General features: G+C 52.1%; 1 protein-coding gene across 21 annotated transcripts in view; it reads left to right on the top strand.

Annotated features, from left to right (window-relative positions):
• The first annotated feature begins 4,276 nt into the window (after positions 1–4,276).
• Positions 4,277–20,327, top strand: part of TLE3 (TLE family member 3, transcriptional corepressor) — a 50,288-nt gene continuing 34,237 nt past the window's right edge. For 17 of the 21 annotated variants that reach the window (XR_006699328.3, XR_012416270.1, XM_045395671.3 and 14 more), the window contains exons 1-4: positions 4,277–5,414; positions 5,930–6,030; positions 6,550–6,613; positions 7,617–7,661. Coding sequence is in view for 19 of the 21 variants with exons in the window: in XM_045395671.3 (XP_045251606.1) it covers positions 5,391–5,414; positions 5,930–6,030; positions 6,550–6,613; positions 7,617–7,661 (234 nt within the window). In the remaining 2 variants the exon portion in view is untranslated. Of the gene's footprint in view, positions 5,415–5,779; positions 6,031–6,549; positions 6,614–7,616; positions 7,662–20,327 lie in introns of those variants that run through there. The other 4 variants (XM_045395675.3, XM_015453012.4, XM_015453013.4 and 1 more) reach the window with 2 other exon arrangements.

The raw sequence follows: 20,327 nt of genomic DNA, 5'->3' as shown, positions 1-20,327 counted from the left end.
GGGGTAGGGGGGACAGAATTACTCTAGTGATGAAGACAAAGCCCAAGAATCAGAGGAGCCTTATAGAATCAACCGAGGGAGCGGGGCATGGTGAGGGAGATTTCTGTCCTCTCTGAGCAGTTCCAACAAGAGGCTTCCAAAAATCAAAGCCAGTGGAAGGGATGACATGGAAAGGTTTGCAACCCCACACATGGCACTGTGATCAGTTCCTCAAATAGGTGACCACAGCCTGGTGGCTGGCCTGAGCCATACCCTTTAATTCCTAAGAAAGGGGGTAAAACATATATTAACTCAGCTAAAGTGTTTGACGAATATTTTAAAAGAATCAGAGAAGTGGCTCCTCGGACTGGCAGACAGTCGCTCACCAGCCACCTTGCACCCCAAATGAGGGGCTGGGGGCTGGGGAGCCGCTGCTCTGTAAATCCAGGCCGGGCTTTCTGTCTCACCCGGGTGACTTTTTTTTTTTTTTTTTTTTTTAATGTGCCAGGAATTCCTCTCCCACGTGGGGTGGACTCCGAGGTACTCAATTAAGCAGCCAATGAGAAGTCAGCTCTCCGGTAGCAAATGACCCTGACACTTCTTGTAACATAAACAGTTGAAACGTTTCCAATTAGAACTGGAGACAGAGACGTTTGAACTCTTTCTGTCGACTCCCCTCCTTCTTTAAAATAATTGTCAAGCCTTTGGACGGGGTGTTGTATACATGTTTTTTATTTTCTTTTCTCTTTCTCCAGCATAAAAGACATGCATTTTTCTCCTTGTTTTTCCTAATTTGTGGGGTGGCATGTGGGGGGTGGGGGGGAAGGGGAGATATTGGTGGTAAGCTTAAAGGGATGTTGGCCTGGTTCCTTACCTCCCTGCCCCCTTCCTGCTCAGGGTTCAGGCAGCCGGTGAGAGCGGGGAGCGATGCTGGGTGAGGAGTGAGTGGGAGCTACAGGCAGGAGAGGCCTGTACTCCTAAAACCAGGCTCTCAGTAAGGGCTGGGAATGAATGAATGAATGAATGAATGAATGTCTTTTCTTCAGCAAAAACTCTCACGTATCCAGCTTGCGCAAGCAAAGGGGTCGCTGAGGTTGACCATTAAACTGGATTCGAATCCTGACCCTCTGCCCAGCTCGGGGCAAATGACTGAGCTTTCTCAGCCTCTCTTTTTTGCTCTATAAAATGGGGTCCCCAGCCAAACCGCTTCCCTCGGGAGTGAGGTAAGGGAGAGGAGAGCGCTGCCTGGGTAGCAGTGCCCTGCCTTGTACCCAGTGAGCACTCAAGCGCTGTTCTTCCTGACTGCGTAGAGTGGTTCTACCGCCCGGCTCTGCGGAGGAGGCGGCGCTCTGCAAAACCGCGTCGGGGACACTCAGCCGCGAACTCCTCCAGCGTGCCGGGCTCGGCGCTGGCGCTGGGGCTCACAGGTGAACTCGACGTGGGTCTGCCGTGCGGGAGCGCTCTGGCTTGTGTGGTCACCGGGGACGTGGACATCGGGGCAGGAGGGACACCCGGGCCAGAGACAGAGCTGCTGTGGTTTTCTGTGTGTACACAGTCCTCTAAGACCCGACCTGGGGGCCCCGGGGCTTCTCAGCCCCCTGCGGGCGGGCGCCGTCGGAGCCAGTTCAGAGGGAGACTGAGAGGGAGGCCCGGCGAGGCGCCGCGTCCCTGGCATCTTAAAGGCATTGTGTTTAATAAATTCAAGCGAGACGCACACCCGCTCTCAGCCCCCTCTCCTCTCGGCTCCCAAATCGAGACCTGCTCTAGGACCCCCAGTTTACGGGGTCTTAAAACCCCCTCTACTTTGAGTGGCAGCTTCAAAGAGCTCTCTTTAAAGTTCGCCCCATCCCCCGCCCCCACGTCCCCTTTTACAGGCCACCCCTCCTCCACCACTCCTTCTAGACTTCTGGAGGACGACGACAACAAAACACTAAATGCAAGTTTAAAGGGGGGAGCGGGGAGTCTTCAGGCTTCCTCCAGAACGTGGGCTGTAGAAGTGACCTGTTTCAGGCGTGCGCAGGAGTCGCAACAACGTAGAGTTTGGGTTTTCTTTTTCTTTCTTTTTTTTCCCTCTTTTCTTTTCCTTCTTTTTTTTTTTTTTTTTTTTTTTGTTTGTGTGTGTGTTTTTACCTTTTATTATTTAAATTGATACGTTTCATTACTAGGGAGAAAAATAAAATATTCCTTTGATACACAAAATCAAATTGATATTTAGCCTCTGCTTACTTTTTTATGCATGGCTCCTTTATACCACATGGTAGTGACAGATTGTTTGAGCTGGAAGGAAAAGCCATTCAAAGCTAATTAAGCAGCCATTCCAAGCACTATTTGCAAGCGGGAGGCTCAGAAGCCTCGGCATTTGTCAGCGCTCCCCCACCCCGCGTGGTTTTGACTGACAGCTCTGGCCGCGGACTGACAAGGCCCAGCAACTCCGCCAATCAGCAACGAAGAGCCCCTTCGGCGGTCCGTGATTGGTGACGCGCACCTTGCTCGGAGGCGTGGTCGGCGTCCCCCACGTGGGGCTGGAGCGAGAAAGGGGCGGGGCGGGTAAGAAGCGGGTGCGCCCACCCGTGACGTAAGGGGGAGGGCAGAGAAGGGGGAGGGGGAAAGGAAGCTCCAAAGAGGAGCCATTTTGTGTCTAATGAATGCTGCGGCCAGATGCTCGCATCTGTCGAGCCGTGCTTCTCTCTCCTCCGTCTTCGGTGCGCGCCGAAACACGATTTATGTTTTTATTTAGGAGAATAAATAAATGAAGAAGGGAGCGCAGTTCGGGGCTGGCGGCCGGAGTGGGCGCGGGGAGGTTCAGTACTGAGGCGGGTGCTCACGTGTAACTCCCCGCGCTCCGGCCTCCGGGCGCCCGCTAGCTCTCAGCTCCTCATTAAGATGCAAAAGCTAACCTCCGGCTCCTAATGAGGGGAGAATATAGATCCAGGGGCGCGCGGTCGGCTCGCGCGCGCCCGCCGCGGGCCCCGGGGTGCGTGCGGGCTCGCGGACTTGCCGGGGAGGGCCCCGGGGGTCCCGCCTTGGCAGCCCACCGGGCCGTGCGCGCTTCGAGGGCCACTCCCTGCTTGCTCGTCTGCCCCGCCGTAACCCCGAGCGCGAGAGGGCGAGGCCATCGGTTTGCGGGCAAGCTGGCCCGGGAGTCGAGTGGCCTGTGCGACCAAGCGGGGAGTCCGGGGGGCGCGGGGCAGGGGTGGGCGAGGCGCGAGTGGGGGAGCGTCCGCGCCCCCCGGGGTGCCCAGGCTGGCGACCTAGACACCTACAGGCTTCCGCCAACGCCGTGACGCTGCCGGGAGCAGGCTGAGCAAACCAGGTGGGAACTCGGAGTTCCCGGGCCTCGGCCGAGCAGGGTCCCGACCCCTTCTCCAACCCCCTCAGCCTGGGGATGCAGTGAGGAGCCCGAGCGGCGAGGCTACGGCGAGGGTGAAGTTGTCCCCACCGGGAAGGCGCCCCGAATGGGGCCAGCCGTGGCTGAGCCTGTTGTCCAGGGGCAGCCAGGCCCTTCCATCTGCGCTGCCCGCCAAGCCAGAGTCCCTCAGACTTCTCCTCGCAGGCAGCCGCCGCACATCAAAGGAGATGTTTATTTGGCTTTCTGAAAAGAAGGGCGAGTGAACAAAGGAGAGCTGGGGGCTATGGGGGGGAGGCGGGCAGAAGAAGGGGTGAAGAAAAGGGGACATCCTCAGTTACAAGCAAATTTTTAAAGGTCGGAGGCAACTTTAGGAGCCACCATTTTATCAGTCCTAAATCTTTTGAAGTGAAAACATTAAAGTGACAAAGTGATTCTGTTTGTTTTATAGTATCTAATTGGGCTGCTTTGCAGACCTAATGAGATTAGAGGGAGGAATCGTTCGCCGCCGCTGCAGAATAAACTGATACATTACTACCAGCCACAGGTTTTGAAGATTGTACAGCCTGTCTTATTTTCTTTTGTTGTTATTCCTCTGTCTTCCCTCTTTCCTCCTCCCGCCAAATAATTATTTGCTAGTAGATCGTGGGAAAAAAAAAAAGAGGAGGAAAAAAACTCTAGCAGCCCAGGACTATAATATATATCTATTTATTATATGTCTTTCGGTTAATTCCTGATCTGAGGAGCGCTGTTTTTCACTCCCATGCGAAAGTCACCAGCGGGTAGGGCCTGATTGCTACTTTTCATGCATAGTTTTAGACACAAGAGGGCATTGTGACGTCGCGCCCAGCGGCACCCAGTCGTAGGCCGAGTCCCGCAGCCCCACGTGGGGGCCCCGCGCTCCCATTGGCCAGCGCCGGACGAAGCTGCCACATTATTTTGTTACTTTTCAGTCCCTATTTGGAACTGCTCTCGCGGCAGTTCAGACCTCGTGCTCGTCCCCCTCGCCTGTCTGTGTGTGGTATCCGTAGGTCCGGGGCACTTTTTTTTGGTGTGTGTGTGTGTGCGCGCGTGTGTGTGTTGGGTGTGTGTGTTTTGGGGGTTTGTCGGGGCGCGGAGAGGAGAGCCGGGCCGAGGGAAAGGAAGGAAGCCGCAGAGCTCCCCGGTCTCGGGCTGCGTCTCCCTTCCAGCGCTCTCCTGCTTGTGCGCTCCAAGGCGGCAGCGGCGGTGGCGCCGAGCGCTCCTCGCTGGGGACGCGGCGCTCAAGCTGGGAGCAGCGAGAACCCTTTGCGGAGGCTTCCCGTACCCGCTGGAGTTAGGATGCCAGGGCGTTTGATTTGCACCTACTGAGCCCGGAGTTCCTCCCCGGCCCTGGGAAGGGCTTGCAGCAGCAGCGGCGGCGGCGGCGGCAGCGTCAGTAGCAGACGGAACAGCAGGCTCTCCTCTCCGAGGGGGGGCGTCGAAGCGCCCGCGCCGGGCTCCCGCCCTCACCCTCCGGCGCTCCTGCGGCCCCAAGCCACCACCTCGTAGCCCGCCTCCTTCCTCTTCTCGCAGCAAGCCCCAGGCCCGGCAGCCTCTAGGATCGGACCCGCGCGTCTCGGATGCTTGGGGCTGCCCCGGCGCGCCCCCCTACAGGCGCGACGCGCTGACTGACCCAGAGGGGGCCCGAGCTCGCCCCAGGAGGGGCCCCCGGCCTCGGGACCCCGCGCCGGACCTGCCGGGGTGCCGACGATGTCCGCGCAGTCCCGGGCACTGACGCGCTCGACGCAGCCCAGAGAGGGCGGCCGGCCGCTGCCCGCCGAGCCCTAGGCGCACAAAGCCCGCGCCCGCCGCCCGGCCCCGGCGCCCGCCGACGACTTTGCCGCCTGCTCCGCGGCTCTTTGTCTCCACTTGGGGCGGGCGCCCGACTCTGGGATTTCGCTGCGAGAACGAGCTGGGGGGGCCGGGGGCGAGCTCTCGGTTTCCCGGCCGCCCCCCGCTCGGGCTCGGCTCCCCCCTCCCCCGCACCTCCCCGGCCCGGGCTCTCGGCGCTTCCACGCTCTCGGAATCACGACCCCTCCCTGCCATGTATCCGCAGGGCAGACATCCGGTGAGTAATTGCAACTCGGTTTATTTAAGCATCTATCATGGCAGGGTAAACGAGGCAGTTTATCTGGCACCTCCATTTTGCTTGTTGCTACCTTTATGGTGTGTGTTTGTGCGTGTGCTCTCACACAAAGGGGATGCGGCCGGGGGGCGCCGTTGAGAGAGGAGGTTAATTCCGCGCGAGTGGCGTGGGGGGCTGCCTGTGTTCCAGGGGGAGCTGTTCACGCGGTCCCCGGCCCAGCTCTTAAGTCTCCCAACTCACCCGGCTTGTCTCCCGCCCCCGCCTTACTGGGGAGAGGGAGGCCCTTGGTGAAAGGCATGGGAGCCCCGCTGCCGACTGGGAGAGATGGGGCGCCCCCCCTCCTCCCTGTCGGAGAGCTGAGAAACTTGCTGGGAAGGTTCTGGGCTGAGGGTGGCCTCTCTGGTTGGGCGCCGTCGGGGAGGGGCCGGGGCCGCGGCCGCTCTGAGAGCCGTCTCATGCCCCTGCCCCCTCCCCTGTCTTGTCTTCGCGGGCTCCAGGCTCCCCATCAACCCGGGCAGCCGGGATTTAAATTCACGGTGGCTGAGTCTTGTGACAGGATCAAAGACGAATTCCAGTTCCTGCAAGCTCAGTATCACAGGTAAGGCCGGTGGGGGCCGCCCCGGGGCTGGCGGGGAGGGGCGGCCCCTGCGCGGCCCCTGCCATCCCCCGCGGGGACGGAGGGGGCTCCTGACCCAGGGGCGGCGGGGCAGCCCGGGCCTCCGCCTTTTGTTTCCCCTTTCCGAGCGCGCCGCCTTAACCCTTTATTGCCCGCAGCCGCCCGGCTCCCAGCGCCGCCTGTGGGATCCCCGAATGAGGGTCTAGGTCGCGGCGAGCAGATTCACTCCGGGTTCTGGGTGTGGGGAGCCAGCGTCAGGGTCCTGCTCCCCTGCGGCCGTGATAAGTCCTCTGACTGGGCCGCGGGAAGTTTCGAATTGTTTCACATCCCCCTCCCCACGGCGGGGACCCAAATCCCCCCGCGTCCCCTGGCTGTGGGATAAGAGGGCGCCCCCGGAGGGTGTCAGGGAAGTGGAAAAGTGGCTCCCGAGGCCCTTGGGTCGGGGCCTCAGAGGAGGCTGCCCAGGCGCCAGGCCTGAGCCGGCTTTTTCTGCCCTCGCAGCCTCAAAGTGGAGTACGACAAGCTGGCAAACGAGAAGACGGAGATGCAGCGCCATTATGTGATGGTGAGATGCGGCAGTGGGCCTGGGGGGCAGTGGGGGCGCCGACCCCGGCCGGGGGCGCGGCGTGTATCTGGGGAGATGAGCGCCAGGTCCCCACCACCGCCCAGCCGCAGGGCGGCCTTAGTAGAGGGCATAATCTGGTCTTGCCCTCCCCTTCCCCAGCTTCCATTGCCGGGGCCACTTGGAGGAGGGTGAGTGAGGGGAGGGACAGAAAGAGAAACCCCGATTCCAGGCCGGCGACTTCTGTACTATCTTTGTGTGCCTTTAATTTGTGTTTTGAAAGTTGCCCAGGGGCCGATTGCCATTGCCCTATCTTGGCTAGTAAGATAGGATTGGACCAGCCCATGTGAAATTAGGATTGCTAAAAATCTCTCTTAGTGACCTCCTGGGAGTGTTTAGAAACTTTTCTGCTTTGCAGCTGGGATCTAGCCAGAGGGGGACAGAAGCCCTCCTTCCCCAGGATGTTGTGAGGAGTGGAGAGGCCTTATAAAGCCCTCTGCTTTCACTCCCCTCCTCAGGGATCCCCCAGCTGGGTATCTTGTCCAGCTGGGGCAGTAGGCAGACTGTCTTCCTTTTGCCCAGTGTCCGTTTCAGCAAGTTTTAATCTTCATTTGTGAGAGGGCACGGCTGCCTGCACTGCTTTCCACATAAGAGGCCTTCGACACAGTGCTAAATAACTCTCAGAGGACAAGAGGGTCCCAGTGTACACACGATTCCCTGTTGAACCTGAACCTTGTATAAACAGGATATAGGGCACATGTGGTGCTTGTGGGAGGGAGGACCCAGCTCCCCTTACTACCACATATATAACGTTCTGTTGAGATGAGAGGAACACTCACCCTTGTCAGCTCTTAAACCGCTCTGTAAGCTGGGGTTTGATTTAAACTTCTTTAGCAAATGTATTGTAAAAGTATGACTTGGGCAAAACCTTTCCAAGAAAAAACTGATTTTCAAAAATGATCAGATTTCTGTGTTGTCTGTTAATAGCCATTCTTTTTACTTTTAGTACTATGAGATGTCCTATGGCTTGAACATTGAAATGCACAAGCAGGTAAGTGCTTTTCTCTTTTGAAAAATATATTTCATTTTTTAAAAACTTACATATGTGGACGTCTTATGTTCTCTCTTGTTTGAAAATGAGCCTGGTTCTTCTATTCCTCCCCCTTCTCCTTGAAGAGTGAATGGATCAAGTCCTTGAAATGCAGGGTCTGAGGCTTTGCTGATTTTTTTTTTAGACACGTTGAGCTTTTAGCATTCGAGCTTGTGAAATTAGTCCTGGTCTTGGATCCTGGTGGAGGATAAAGGACCAAAGGGAAAGTTGTACCTCCAGGATCTGCTTTACAAACTCCTGAAAGCCCAGAGGTGGCTGGCTGCTTTTATCTGTTTTAATGTAAAATTCTCAAGAGGAAATACAGGAGGATTTTTTTTTCTTTCTCTCTTTTTTTTCTTTTTGCAAAAATGTGATGTTCTGCGTTGATAAGATTAAACTTCAAGAGCCTTAAAAGCCAGGCTGAGCTGTCGAAATTTAAGGGAATAAAGCTGCTAACTGCTTAAAAATATAAAGCCAGAATGAAATACAACTTTAATGCCTTGCATTGACAAGGTGGTTTTTTCATCTCTGTCTTGATTTGAAGGCAGCCGAATTCCCATTTTACAGAGAAGGAAGCTGAAGCTCCTGGGTGAAGTAACTTGCCCAGGGGCAGCCTAGCCAGGACTTTTGAGATGGCTGGGGGTTGAGCTCAGCTTTGAAATCCTGAAGTCAAACCAGTTTAGCTAGTGTGGTGTCGTTTGATGGATATGTAAACTACCTGGTATTGTCACTCTTCTAATAACAGTATACCTCAAACCGAGCAAATACAAACACCCTTTATCTCAGTGCATATCAGTAACTAGTCCCGGTGCTAGGCTGGGCTGTGGGAGAGGCCTGTTTGTGTATTTGTGTTCTGAGGAAAGGCTGCCTATAATTTGGCTTGGCCAACGATTAGAGTTGACTTGGCACGTATAAATGGAGCAGGCAGGCCGGTTGTTCTTTTTAACAATTGGTGTTCATGAAATCTCAGAAGACTGTTGACTCATTCTAGCCTTTGGTGACCGTGACTTGAATGGATTTTCTGCTGTAAATTAACAGTCGTTTACAAGGTTTCAATTTTGCTCTTTAAGGAGGCAGGACCCAGGGCAGGTGAGAAGGGCAGGTGACCCTGGAAAGTGGGCAGATTCCTACCCACTTGAGTGGCTTCCTGTAGAGCCTTTGGGATCTGTAGTTTCCTTTCCCCACCTGGAGGGAGCCTCAGTGTTGGGTGAAGGGAAGCCAGAAAGGGGCCTGAGTTTATTGAGCAATGTGTGGGAAGCCAACTTGTGGCTTCCTGAGGGATTAGTTAGTCCCTTAGGAAGGCATATGAAGGCTACCATGTTTTTACTTCTTGACACACAGAAATAATAAACAGACAGGGCTTTATACGTAAAGATATTTCTCCTCGGGAAAATAGAATCGAGACAGGTTCTGCGACTGGAACGGGCCAGGTCCCGGAAGAATGCTTGAAATGGAACTGGGGTCCCAGGTGTTTCAAGGACCTTGGGGTGTATGCAGGGTGCCACTTCCTCCCTTTGTCTACCCCCCTCTTTTTTTTTCTCAACGCTTAGTATCTTGGGTGTGTTTAAAGAAGGTAATTGCACCCAGGTTTAAAATTTATAGCAGCAGTTATTGTAAGAGCTTGGTAATTAAGGTGTAATGTCTCGTTGCATGTTGAGGTCTGCATGGGTGGTGTTCCGCATGTCTGTGAATGGATGGTGCTTTGGCACTAAGAAATCCACCTTGGCTCGCAGCACATCTGTTCTGTGAGTCCTGGGGATGCTGTGAACGCAGGAAGAGTTAAATATCTTAACGCATTTGATGGTGGGGTTTATATAAAGAGCAGCTGTGTACATCTGGGATTTCTGGCCATTCCCCAAACAAGGTTCTTAAGGGGAGAATGCCTGGGGTTTGGCTACGTTGTCTCATTTAATCCTCTCAACTGCTGGTGGTGGAAAGAGGGATTCTTTGCCCCCTTTTTATAGGTGAGGAAACTGAGGCTTCAGGGAGGCCAGGAAGTCAGAGCTGGGACTCAAATCCAGCCCTCTGGCTTTCCCACTGGGCACTTTACCTTGCTTGCCACTCACCTTTGCCCTCTAGCCTGAGTTCCCAGCCTGAACATGTGTGCTCTGAATGCAGTGGCTTCTCAAGCTTATGGCAGTCTCTGAGTTGGGTGAAATCACCCTGTGGCTGTGGAGGAACAAAGAGGCAAGGAGGTGAAGAAACCTGTGCCATGAAATGCAACCCTAACCTAATGGAGTTGGCCACTCCCTAGGTTTGCAAGGGTTCTGGAGAAGAAAGCCCTGCCACTAATTGTAGTGTGGGTCTTGGGTGCATTTGGCGAATGGTGGTTAGGCCTGAGCAAACAAGTTTATCAGCTGACCTGTTTAGCGGTTGACTGGTGTTTTATCTGCACACACAATCAAGTGACTGGAGTGCTTGAATTATTCATGCAGTGTCCTGCCCTCTAGACTTGACTGTTCGTGTGATTACATCTGCCTGGAACAAACAGGCTGGATTCTTCATCTTTAAGCTGGGGTGGGGGTGCGGACTGTCTGTACTTTTATATAATAGATGATCTACAGAGCTAGCACCTTGGGAAGTGTGGCAGTCCTCAGCCTGCGTGCGCATACGCTCACACGCACTCCACCATCACCACCACATATTTTTTTAAAAACTCTCCTTTGCTGGCTCTATGGGAAATGCCAATTAGCTGGGAACCTCGAGTCCTGCCAGATGGGCCCGGGTATTGACAGAGGGCAGCTGATGAGGTGCGTCCAGCCCATTTTTATTTTACTGAGAGGTTAAACTCACTGTGGCTGGCTCCTTCTCTGGCTGTTTCTCTGTCTCTCTCTTTTTCCAAGCTGTCAAAATCCCAGAGAAGTAATAAATGGTTTCTCCTCCTACTCTTCTGCCTCCCTCCCTAATTACGGTAAAGCAAAGATTACAGGATCACAGGCCTGGCCCGGGACTTCAAGAGGTCACCCACCTCCACCAAGCCCCCTGCTTTCCGTCCAAATGTCGAGGGTGGTTCAGAGAGGCTGGGGAGGCAGTGATGACTGACTGGCTCATCAGTTGCCATCTTGTTTGTGCAGAGGCTTTCCGGTGTCAGCCACAAATAACAAAGCCAGCTTAGAACCAGGGGCCCCAGAGCGACTGCCATGCGTTGGATCTGAGGCACTGACGCTCTGAGAAGCTGGGTCAGGCAGCCTTTTCACCCACTGTTGGTGAGCACTGATGTTTTGAAAGTGGACTTGAGCCATTTTGATTTTGGGGCAGTGTTGTGCCAACACGATACAGTCACCTTTTTTTCTGTAAACTGAACAACCTTTCCTGTAAGTTTCTTTTTGAATCTTGGAACTGGAAGAGCCCTTTGGGTTCTCATGCAAACTTTTCAAGTTACAGATGAGGAAACGGAGGCCCAGAGAAGGGAAGCTGATGTATCCAGTCATACAGTCCCACGTTAGTGGTAAAGCTGCTACCGCTGCTTCCCTTCCAGCCCGGGACTCTTTTCTGTCAGACTCAAGAAATGAAGAGTGCTCCTTTTCTAATGTACTCTGTGTCTTTAATTACTATTGCTTCTTTCTGCGTTATTATCCAGACAGGCTAAGACTACAAACCTGGCCCCACCAGAGTCCAAAGTGCCCCATTTCGGGTTGTATAATCATATCGCCGAACCCTTATTGTCCACAGTCCTGTTTTGAATTGCCAGCTATTTGCACAACTAATGATTTGATGTGTGTAATAATAATACATAATGCATAACTAGCAATCCCAGAGGAAAGATTCATTGACAGAGAAGGGAGGTACAACCTGTGAACTTTTTACCCTAGCCATGGGGTGCCATAAACACAGAGCTGAGGTGGGAAATGGAAAATCCCCATTTGTCACTCCCCTCCCCTCCCCGCTCTGGATCTTCTCATCTAAAGGATAAGGGGCTCGGCTGGAAGATCTTGAGGCACACAGAAGTTCTGTGACCACGGTGAAGGTGCAAGGTACAGGTGGCCAGAGGGAGCTACCAGGTGATGAGGTTACAAAAGACTCTGCCAAGGAGTTGAGCCTGTCTTGGTAGGGGAATGTGGGACCACTTGCAAAGTAGAAGGGGTCAAATGTCCTTAGACTAGGGAAGTGCCTATTTGTGTGGCATCTGAGTTAAACTGTGAAAATTTTTTTTCTTTTTTGCCAGAGTTCTATGCCCTGGTATCCACCTGACTTTTCCTGCCATATTGATCTTCCCTGGAACAGACTGTAATCACGAGTCCTCTCACTGAGGGGGTGCCTGCCTCGCTCAGCTTTGGGGTCTGGGGGCTCCAAGCTCCCTGCATGCTGTCTAGCTAGAGGGAGGCTGCCCAACCCCTCAAGACTGCCTTTGGACCCCTTTTCTCTAGTTGCCAGTGGGAGTGGTAGAGTGGCGGTTTCAGTGCTTTTGGGGTCTTTTCCTTCTTGTGCATTTGTCATTGAAATGACCCTGGGAGATGAGCAAATGACCCCTTGTCCTTACTTTACAAATCAAGGGGTGGGAACCTGGCTCCTAATTCAGGACTCATTCTCTGAACTCTTTTGGACCAGGAGCCCACAGCAGACGGCAGCGTTCTTCCTTTGCTTGAACTCCTACTTCCCACCTTGCAGAGGAAGGCTCTAGGCTGTTTGTTTCTATTTTGTTGAAGGAGGAGTCCCTCAAGGAATAAATCTCCCTTTGCTTTCTCCGTGGGAGAAAGTCCTTCTATCTCATTGTACAAAATACTGGGACACCAGGGGCAAAAAGGTGACAAAGACCTAACCTCGGCAGTGTTTTCCCCTGTGATCTGGCACTCATTCCTCATCTCATTTTTGTAGGTACGAAAGAAGCCCCTCTGCTGAGGGCTCTATAGCACTTAGTATATAATAGGTGCTCACTAGACATCTTGGTTTTTCTTCAAAATTTCCTCAGGTTATCTGAGAATAGAGTTGCGATTCCCTGAACTCTGAGTAGGAAGTGGGGATTTTAGCTGTGGGCTGGCCGCCTGCTCTGCAGGCTTCCTCCTATGGCCCGGCATCCAGTTTCTTCATCAGTGAAATGAGGGGGTTGGATTCATTCCCAAAGCGGTTATTAGGGGCCTGGGATGTGCTGGGTGTGGGCAGAGGTTGGTTACACAGCCGAATAAGACACCATTCCCTCTGCGGGGGAGTCGGATGTCTAAATAAGTAATTGCAATGCAGTGAGGTAAGTGCTAGTGTGGCCCGAGTGTCACAGGAGGAGCACCCAGCACAGAACAGCTTATTCTTCCTGGGAGGGGAGAGTGGGGTGAGAGCGGACTTCACTGAGGGCTTTCCTTGAGGCAAGTCTTAAAGGGAGGGTTTATGAGGCAGAAGTCGGCAGCGGAGGCCCCTCCAGGGTGGCAACAGCTCGTGGCAAGGCAGTGAGATATGTTCTGGAAGCCACACGTCTTTGGAATGATGTGGGGCGGGGACTGCACTTGGGAAGTGAGGCGAGGTGGTGACATTTTGCAGCAGAGTGATCTCCAAGGCCCCTCTGCCCTTGCAGTCGCGGCTCCCAACTCCGTGGCTCCCTCCATCCCTGCATGGCTGGCTCTCCAGGGCTGGCCTGAGTCCATCTGCCGCGGGGTGGGGGCGGGGGCCCGCTCTGGGCCGTCTGTGGCCTGCCCTGCCTGCTTTCCTACCGTAATGCGCTGCTTTGAACTTTATTCCCCAAAGTGGCATTGTCTCCTTTCTCATATTGGTAATTCTGTAATGACTGGTTATGACCCGCCCCCTCCCCCATATTTAATTCTCATCAGCCCAGCTCTCCACTTTGCTATTAATGATAGCAGCCAGCAAAATAGCTTTCAACATGCCATTGACAGTCTGGTTTAAGAGAGCACTTGAAGTAGTGCTAGACAGCTGAAAGCACCCATAATTGTGTACCAGAGTGAGAACTGCGTGCTCAAGGGCCTTGTTTTTATATGCTTAAAGGGACAATATCTTGTTTTCAACAAATGCTCTCTGAGACGCACAGCCAAGATACTTTCTTCCTTTTTTTCCTTTCTTCTTTTGACTTTCTCTTCTCTTTCAAAATACATAGTTTAAAAAAATTCTTTATAAAATAATTGTTCCCTTCAAGTTGGGGTTAAGGAGAAACTTAAGGAAGGGGGAAATGTCCTGCCGCCATGTAAGCGGGGAATATTTGGTGGGTTTGTTGTTTTGAAGCATCGTCCTTTGCAGGCAGCAAACTGTGGGTCAGCCTTGCCCTACTGAGAGTCCTTAGGACCTTGTGTTTCTCGAGGTAATGGGGGAGTCTGAATTCACATCAGCATTGATTTTGAATTCTTTTGTTTGCTAAGGATGTTGCACAATCAGTGGGCTGCGGAGCTGTCACTGTGAATGTTTAGGCAGAGGCCACCTTCTGGGGGAGGGCTGGAGGAGAGGGGTCACCTTGTTGGAGAGTCAGGGCAGGACTGCTAAGGAATTAGATTCTAGGAGGCTGTTCACTGCAGAGTTGATGGCCCAAGAGGCCCATCTGGAAATCAACAGGGTGGGTAGGACAGGGACTTCTATTCTTAAGTAGAGGTTCATACCAGGCTTGGAGGGTTAACCAAGGGGCCCGTCTAGTCCACCCCGAAGATTTTATCTGAGAACAAATACCTTTCTCCCCTTCACACCAGCCGACTTCATTATTGCTTTGAAGATGCAGACCTTTGGAAGAGGTTTCCTTTGCCTCTCTGTCACCAAAGCCTCCCATTGCCAATGTGTCCTGTGAAGGGAGAAGAGAGAAGCAAGTTCCCATCTGTGGGGCCTGAGAGGCCAGAGAAACCCTGTTAGGGCCTGGAGTCCATGTTGTCCTGTTCTCTCTCAGGCTGGCTGCTGTTGGTAAAGGGTAGGAGCATGGATGGGCTTGGCTGGTGTCTTAGGTGGTTCCTTCCATCACCGTGTGAATGATAGGATCCAGTGTTCTGGCTGCTGCCACCACCAAACAATCCCAGGGGAAGTACTTTCCTGAGGACAAACTGTTTGAAAAATTTGATCTTCCAGGTATTATAGATTATAATGAAACCCCTTAGAATTTCTGTAGCACTTGATTGCAAAGCAGATTTGACATTTTCATCTTAGCAGCTAAAATAATGGGTATTTGGGTCCAGGACAGACAGACATAGGATAAAAGCATCAGAGCATACCCTGAAAGCTTGGAATGTGAAGATGGCCTGGGTACTAGAGGGCTATGTTCTCAAATTGGGGTGGGGGAGGTGAGGCCTGTGCTGTGACAGGACTGTGAGTTTCATGAGGGACAGGACCATTTTGTATTTTTCACTAAGGGCCCTGAACCCTGAGCAGTGCTTGGCCCATACTGGATATACAGTGTGCATTTTGTGGGGACTTGAGGAGGGAAGGTAATATTCCAGCTCAGGGTTCTCTCTTACCCTGAAGAGTGTTATGGACTCTTTGGGAAGGACAGAAGCTTTATTAGTTTTCTGACAGAGGCCTGTAGGCTGCAAACGTTGTGATTATAGAAAGAGTTGTAAAGGTGTCATGAATCTTTATTTAAAAGTGTCTTTAATGTATCTTAGGCATCTTTTTCTTTTCATCTCACACTATGGACAGTTTAAGTGCAAAAGGGGAAGAAGGCAGGGTGGGGTGGGAAGAGATAACTGGGAGGGAGAGATGACAAAGCGGAGATGGGGAAGAGACAAGTGCTGAGTGGGTGAATTGGTAAACTCAGCTTGCCAGGCCTTGTCTGTTTGGGCATGGAGTTCCAAGTGTTGTGTGTGGCCTGATCTCATGAGGCTTTTAAGTCTGACTATTGTTCACAGCTCTTCTACTGCTATTTTTGTTTGTTAATTTTGAATGAAAACTACCGCAGGCCAATAGAAGTTGCTTTTTTGTTCGCACTGAAGGCTGATCCTTTCTTCAAATGGAGACTCAAATGCAGAAGAGCTCTTCCCACTAGTGTTTTAGCACTGAGTACCATATGCAATTTGGGTATAGGAGAGGGCTCTCCCTTCCTGGTCAGCCATGAAGACTTGAGGTTTGGACTCCTACATCACCCAGCCAGCTATATGACCAAAAGTTTGGAGGAGGCGACTCTTCACCCACTCCCCAAATCTTTCCCTTGGGCTAGCCCTCAACAGGTCTTTGCTGAGTTTGGATCTGAAACTGATTAATTCTGATAATACTGGCAGGGGCATCCTTTGGAACCAGTGATGCTTTGCGATTTCTGCTGGGGAAAATTAGAAGAGGAAGGCAGTTCAGTGCGGACTAGTGGACAAGGGATGGGAGTCTGTTCTAGCTCTCTGGTGGGGGTGGGGTACAAGAACTTCTATTAACCTTCCTGGCCTCTGTCCAGGGAAAAGTAGGACACTCAGAGGGCTCAGAAGCAGCAGGTGATGCCAGATGGTCTGGAATGAGGGTCTAACTGTTTGGGTGGGATAGAGGAAGGAGGAGCAGGGGAGATAGAGGAAGTGAGCCTGTTGGTACTGATTGGTCAAAATAGGTCTTTAGCTCATCCTTAAACCCTTACTTGCCTATTTTCCTAGAAGGAGGCCCCTTCCTCTGATCTCCATCTCCAGTGAAGAAAGCTAAAGTCCAGTTCTTATTTTGCTTTGCCTAACAGCAGAAGCCCTGGGGAAAGACGGGAAGAATTTCCCGTCTCCCATCCCTCAATTCCTGGGATCTCATACTTTATCCCAGAGAAACGGGGGATCTCCATGAAGCCAGACTTGAAATGGGGGAGAAGCAGCCTGGTTTAGAGCTCGAAAGACCTGCCGCTCCCCCACAGGGTCTTTCTGCTGTTGGCCTGGTTTCAACCTCCATGTCACCTAGTCCTTGTGTGTGGCACCCACAGGCCCGGCCTGCAGGAACTTGAGAAGTGTCTAGATACCCCTTTCTCTTTGCGTCTTGGGTTTTCTCACTGTTCTCTTACCTAGTTTTTTACCTTCTCAAGAGACCCCTACCCAGCTCTTCCTCACTATCCATTTGCCCAGGGATATTGGGCAAACTCCCTTCTTAAACTCCCGGGACGCTGAATGCCCATTGGGCATTTTCCAGGCCTACTGGGTGATGGGTGGGGTTTTTCTTGCCCAGTGAATTCCGTTTCTCCCTCAGAAGATCACAGGTTCTTGCCAGGTGATCCTGGAGAGTTACGTGTAGAGCACCAGGAGCTGGGAGATTTGTCTCTATGGCTAAGAGGTTGACTTGGGAGTCAGACAAATGTGGGTTTGAGTCCCAGATCAATTCCTGTTGGTGTGTGACTTTGAGCAGACTGACCTCTGTGATCTTCAGTTTGCAGTGGAGATAATAATAACACCTGCCTGTTGGGGCAGTGCTGCCCAGTAGAACTTTCTTCAGTGATGGAAATGCTGTGTGTCTGCACTCTTCAGTAAGGCAGCCACCAGCCACATGTGGCTCGTAAGCACTTGAAATATGGCTACTGTGACTGAGGAACTGAGTTTGACATTTAATTTTAATTAAATTTAGCTAGCCACAGGTGGCTGGTGGCTTCATAAATTGTATAGTTACAGTTATAGGGAGTGCCACGAAGGACGCATATAGCCTGCTTAGCACAATACCTGGCACATGGAAAGGCCGAAGCAAGGTATTCTCACAAAGGAACAGAGTCTCCAAATTGTGAAGACCTCAGACATAGAGGACAAGATCCTTGGTGTTGCATGTGTTGTAAGATTTCTCAGAGCCCTTTCCCATATGTGACTTGTTGGCTCTACAATCCTGCAGCATAGGCACCGTGGGCGCCACGCATCAGATAGCAGCACTGACGGTTAAAGAGGTTGAGTAACTTGCTCATTGTTGCACAGCGGACCAGCGGCCAGTTCAGAACTGGAAACCAGGCCTGCTTCCCTCGTGGACCTCAGTGATCTTTATCCACAGACCATATCAAGATGAGGTCTCCTGTGATCTTCCCCCGTGTCCACCCCCAGACCACCGTACTATAGGCATTGATTCCAGTGCTAGGAAGAAACCAGATGAACCCTTGAAGAATTCAATAAAACCTGAGTGTCAGCCACATGTGGATCAGGGATTCCCAACCTGGGTGCTGTTTACATTTGGGGCTGGATACTTTTTTGTGGTGAGGTTGTCCTCTGTGTTTAGGATGTTTAACAGCATTTCTAATCTCTTCCCACTGGTTATCTTTATCAGTGCCCCAGTTTGTGACATCCAGAAATGTCTCTGGGCATTGCCAGAATCCCTTGGGGAAACAATTACTATTGGTTGAGAGGCCTTGATATAGAGGGAAGAAGTCTGGCTCTAACCTGGGAGATCTGCTTACCACCTGGTCTTCCTGTGTGGTCTTCCTGTGTGACAGCTTCTTGCCCACTCTGGGCCTCATTTGCCTCATCTGTAAAATGAGAGGTCAAATGGTGTGACTTGGGAGGAGGTCAGTTTGAGAAGGAGCTTATCATATAAAATAAGTTTCTAAATGACTGATCTTGATTTTCATAGCCTAAGAAATGCCATCACTCCTGCCTTCCTTATTTGGAGAAAGAAGACCCTCTAACCCTTTTTCTTTTAATTTATGGAAGAGGTATGCTCTTTGGTTGTGAATAAGATGGTGGGTAGATAGAATGGGGCTCTGTCTCTGCCCACAGTCAGTCTTTCCTCTTCCCCTCACCTTAGTCTTCCCTCATGCCACTTGGGTTTCCCAAAGAATCCATGCCCTTAAAAAATCCTAGCCAGCATTTCATTTGTAGTGCTGACCTGATGTGGGGAGACCCCCAAAATTTAATGAGCTGTCTCTGCAAGGGTAATGTGACTTTTACAGCCTGTTGAGGGGCAAGGGGAGATTTGCATAATGTTCCAAGGGGGATTAGGTGGCTGGGGGTTGCCATGGCAACCCCACAGGGATGAATTGAGAATTTTTCCTCCTGGCAGGAGTTGGCCAATGGAGTCTGGGAAGGTGGGGGAGGGGGCAGGGGGTTATCTGAGGGGAGGGAGGAGGAGAAGGAGAGAGGGAAGGGTGGGGGTGGTGTGCCTGGGATGAATGGGCAGTGTTGGGGGAAGGTGTAATCTGAAAAAGCACTCCCTGTTCTGTCTGTACAAGCAAGCTCTTTGAGAGCCATCTCCCCTCACAAGTAGGGGTGGGAGGCAAGCAGAGTTTAGTGTTTGGGAACCAAGAAATTAAAGTGAACAAATATTTAAAGATTATTGGATCTTGTTAACAGGAAGCCCGGTAGATGGAAACTGAGAGTCTGAGGAATGAAACTCTTAGAGTCCCAAAGCCGAGAGGGACTTGAGCTGTCATATGGGCCCTGTGGTGCCTGCCTCCAAGTCTCTGTTGGGTCTCCATGGAATGCTCCCAAGGGCAGGGCACTCACACAGCACCTAATTCATTTTTGAGAGCTCTGATTATTACACTGGACTCAGATCGGCCTTCTTTATTCAGTGGAAACTGAGGCCCAAGTGTAGGGTGGATCTGGGCTAGGAATACAGGACTCTAGACTGTATGTTGCCACCTCTTTCTGGGATTCGGTTGCCTGGATGCATGCTCACTCAGCCTCACTATCCCCAGTTCCCTTACACCGTAGACCCCTGGAAGAAAAGGGGAGGTGGGATTCCTTTCAGGGAAGTGTGCAGAAGGGTCGTCCCAACCTCAGCAACCCCAGAGTCCCTTGCCGTTGGTTGGTCCTAGCTGGGGAAGAGTGAGTGCGTTTCCTTCTCCCTGCCCTGGATCCTCACTGTCATCCTTACCCGCCTGTGGAGGGCACAGGGGCTGGTGCCCAGAGTGTCCTCACAGGCTGGCCCAGGCCAGCATCCCTGTCCCTCCCCGAGGAGACAGATCCTCAGGGTCACGCTGAGGGGGCTGGGCCTTTCTTGTACCAAGTCCTCCCTGCATAAAGAATTCAGCAGGCTTCCTCGGAGGGCATAAATATTTAATGGCGTTGTAGTTATATATAATTTGATCAATATGTCAGTGCTAAAAGGGCCTTTAAGAAGGCTCACCTATCATTGAGTGATCTGTGATGTGAACCTTCACCAGCCCCTCCAGTAGCGGGAGGGGCTACATTTCCCAAGGCTACTGCATGGATCATTTGTTGACCCTCCTCCCCTTCTTATATTGTAGCACTGCTTCCTCTCAGAGCCCATGGCGTGCATGGAACAGGGCCTGGGAACCCCATCCCAGCTTTTGTTGGCTGTCCCCCGGCCCCCCATGGATTTCTTCCTCTGTTGATAAAACACCCGCTTGCTTTATTTCAGTGTTCTCTGAGCTCGGCCTAAGGAGAAACTACCTGGCAAGGAATATCCTCTTTTAGTCAAATCATTCAGGGGCTATCCATTTAGTATTGCCTAGGAAATGCAATGGGATATTTTAAGTTAAATGCCCAGACGTGGTGTTCTGAATCTGGGTGATTGGCGCCTGGCTGCTGGGAGGCTGCTGGGAAGGTTGGGGCCAGGGCCACCTCTTTCTGCACAGCCTCCCACCCCAGCCTCTCCCTGCAGCTCTGAGATTTAATTCGAGATGAAGCAGACTGTTTTCAAATCCCAAGGACTCAGTGAGAGAACCAGGTAAAACCTGATTAAAATTTAAGAACCTCAGAGCTGACTGAGACGACACCCCTAAACACACGCATTTTCTAGAGGAGTAACCTGAGGCCCAGAGGCCTGCTGGGATGAAAATCATCACTTCCCCATGGCTTTGCAATGTAATTCACCTTTCAAATGGGC

This window comes from Macaca fascicularis, chromosome 7 (assembly GCF_037993035.2).
Source record: "Macaca fascicularis isolate 582-1 chromosome 7, T2T-MFA8v1.1".
Taxonomy (NCBI): Eukaryota; Metazoa; Chordata; class Mammalia; order Primates; family Cercopithecidae; genus Macaca; species Macaca fascicularis.
This window is presented reverse-complemented; position numbering and strand designations above follow the sequence as displayed.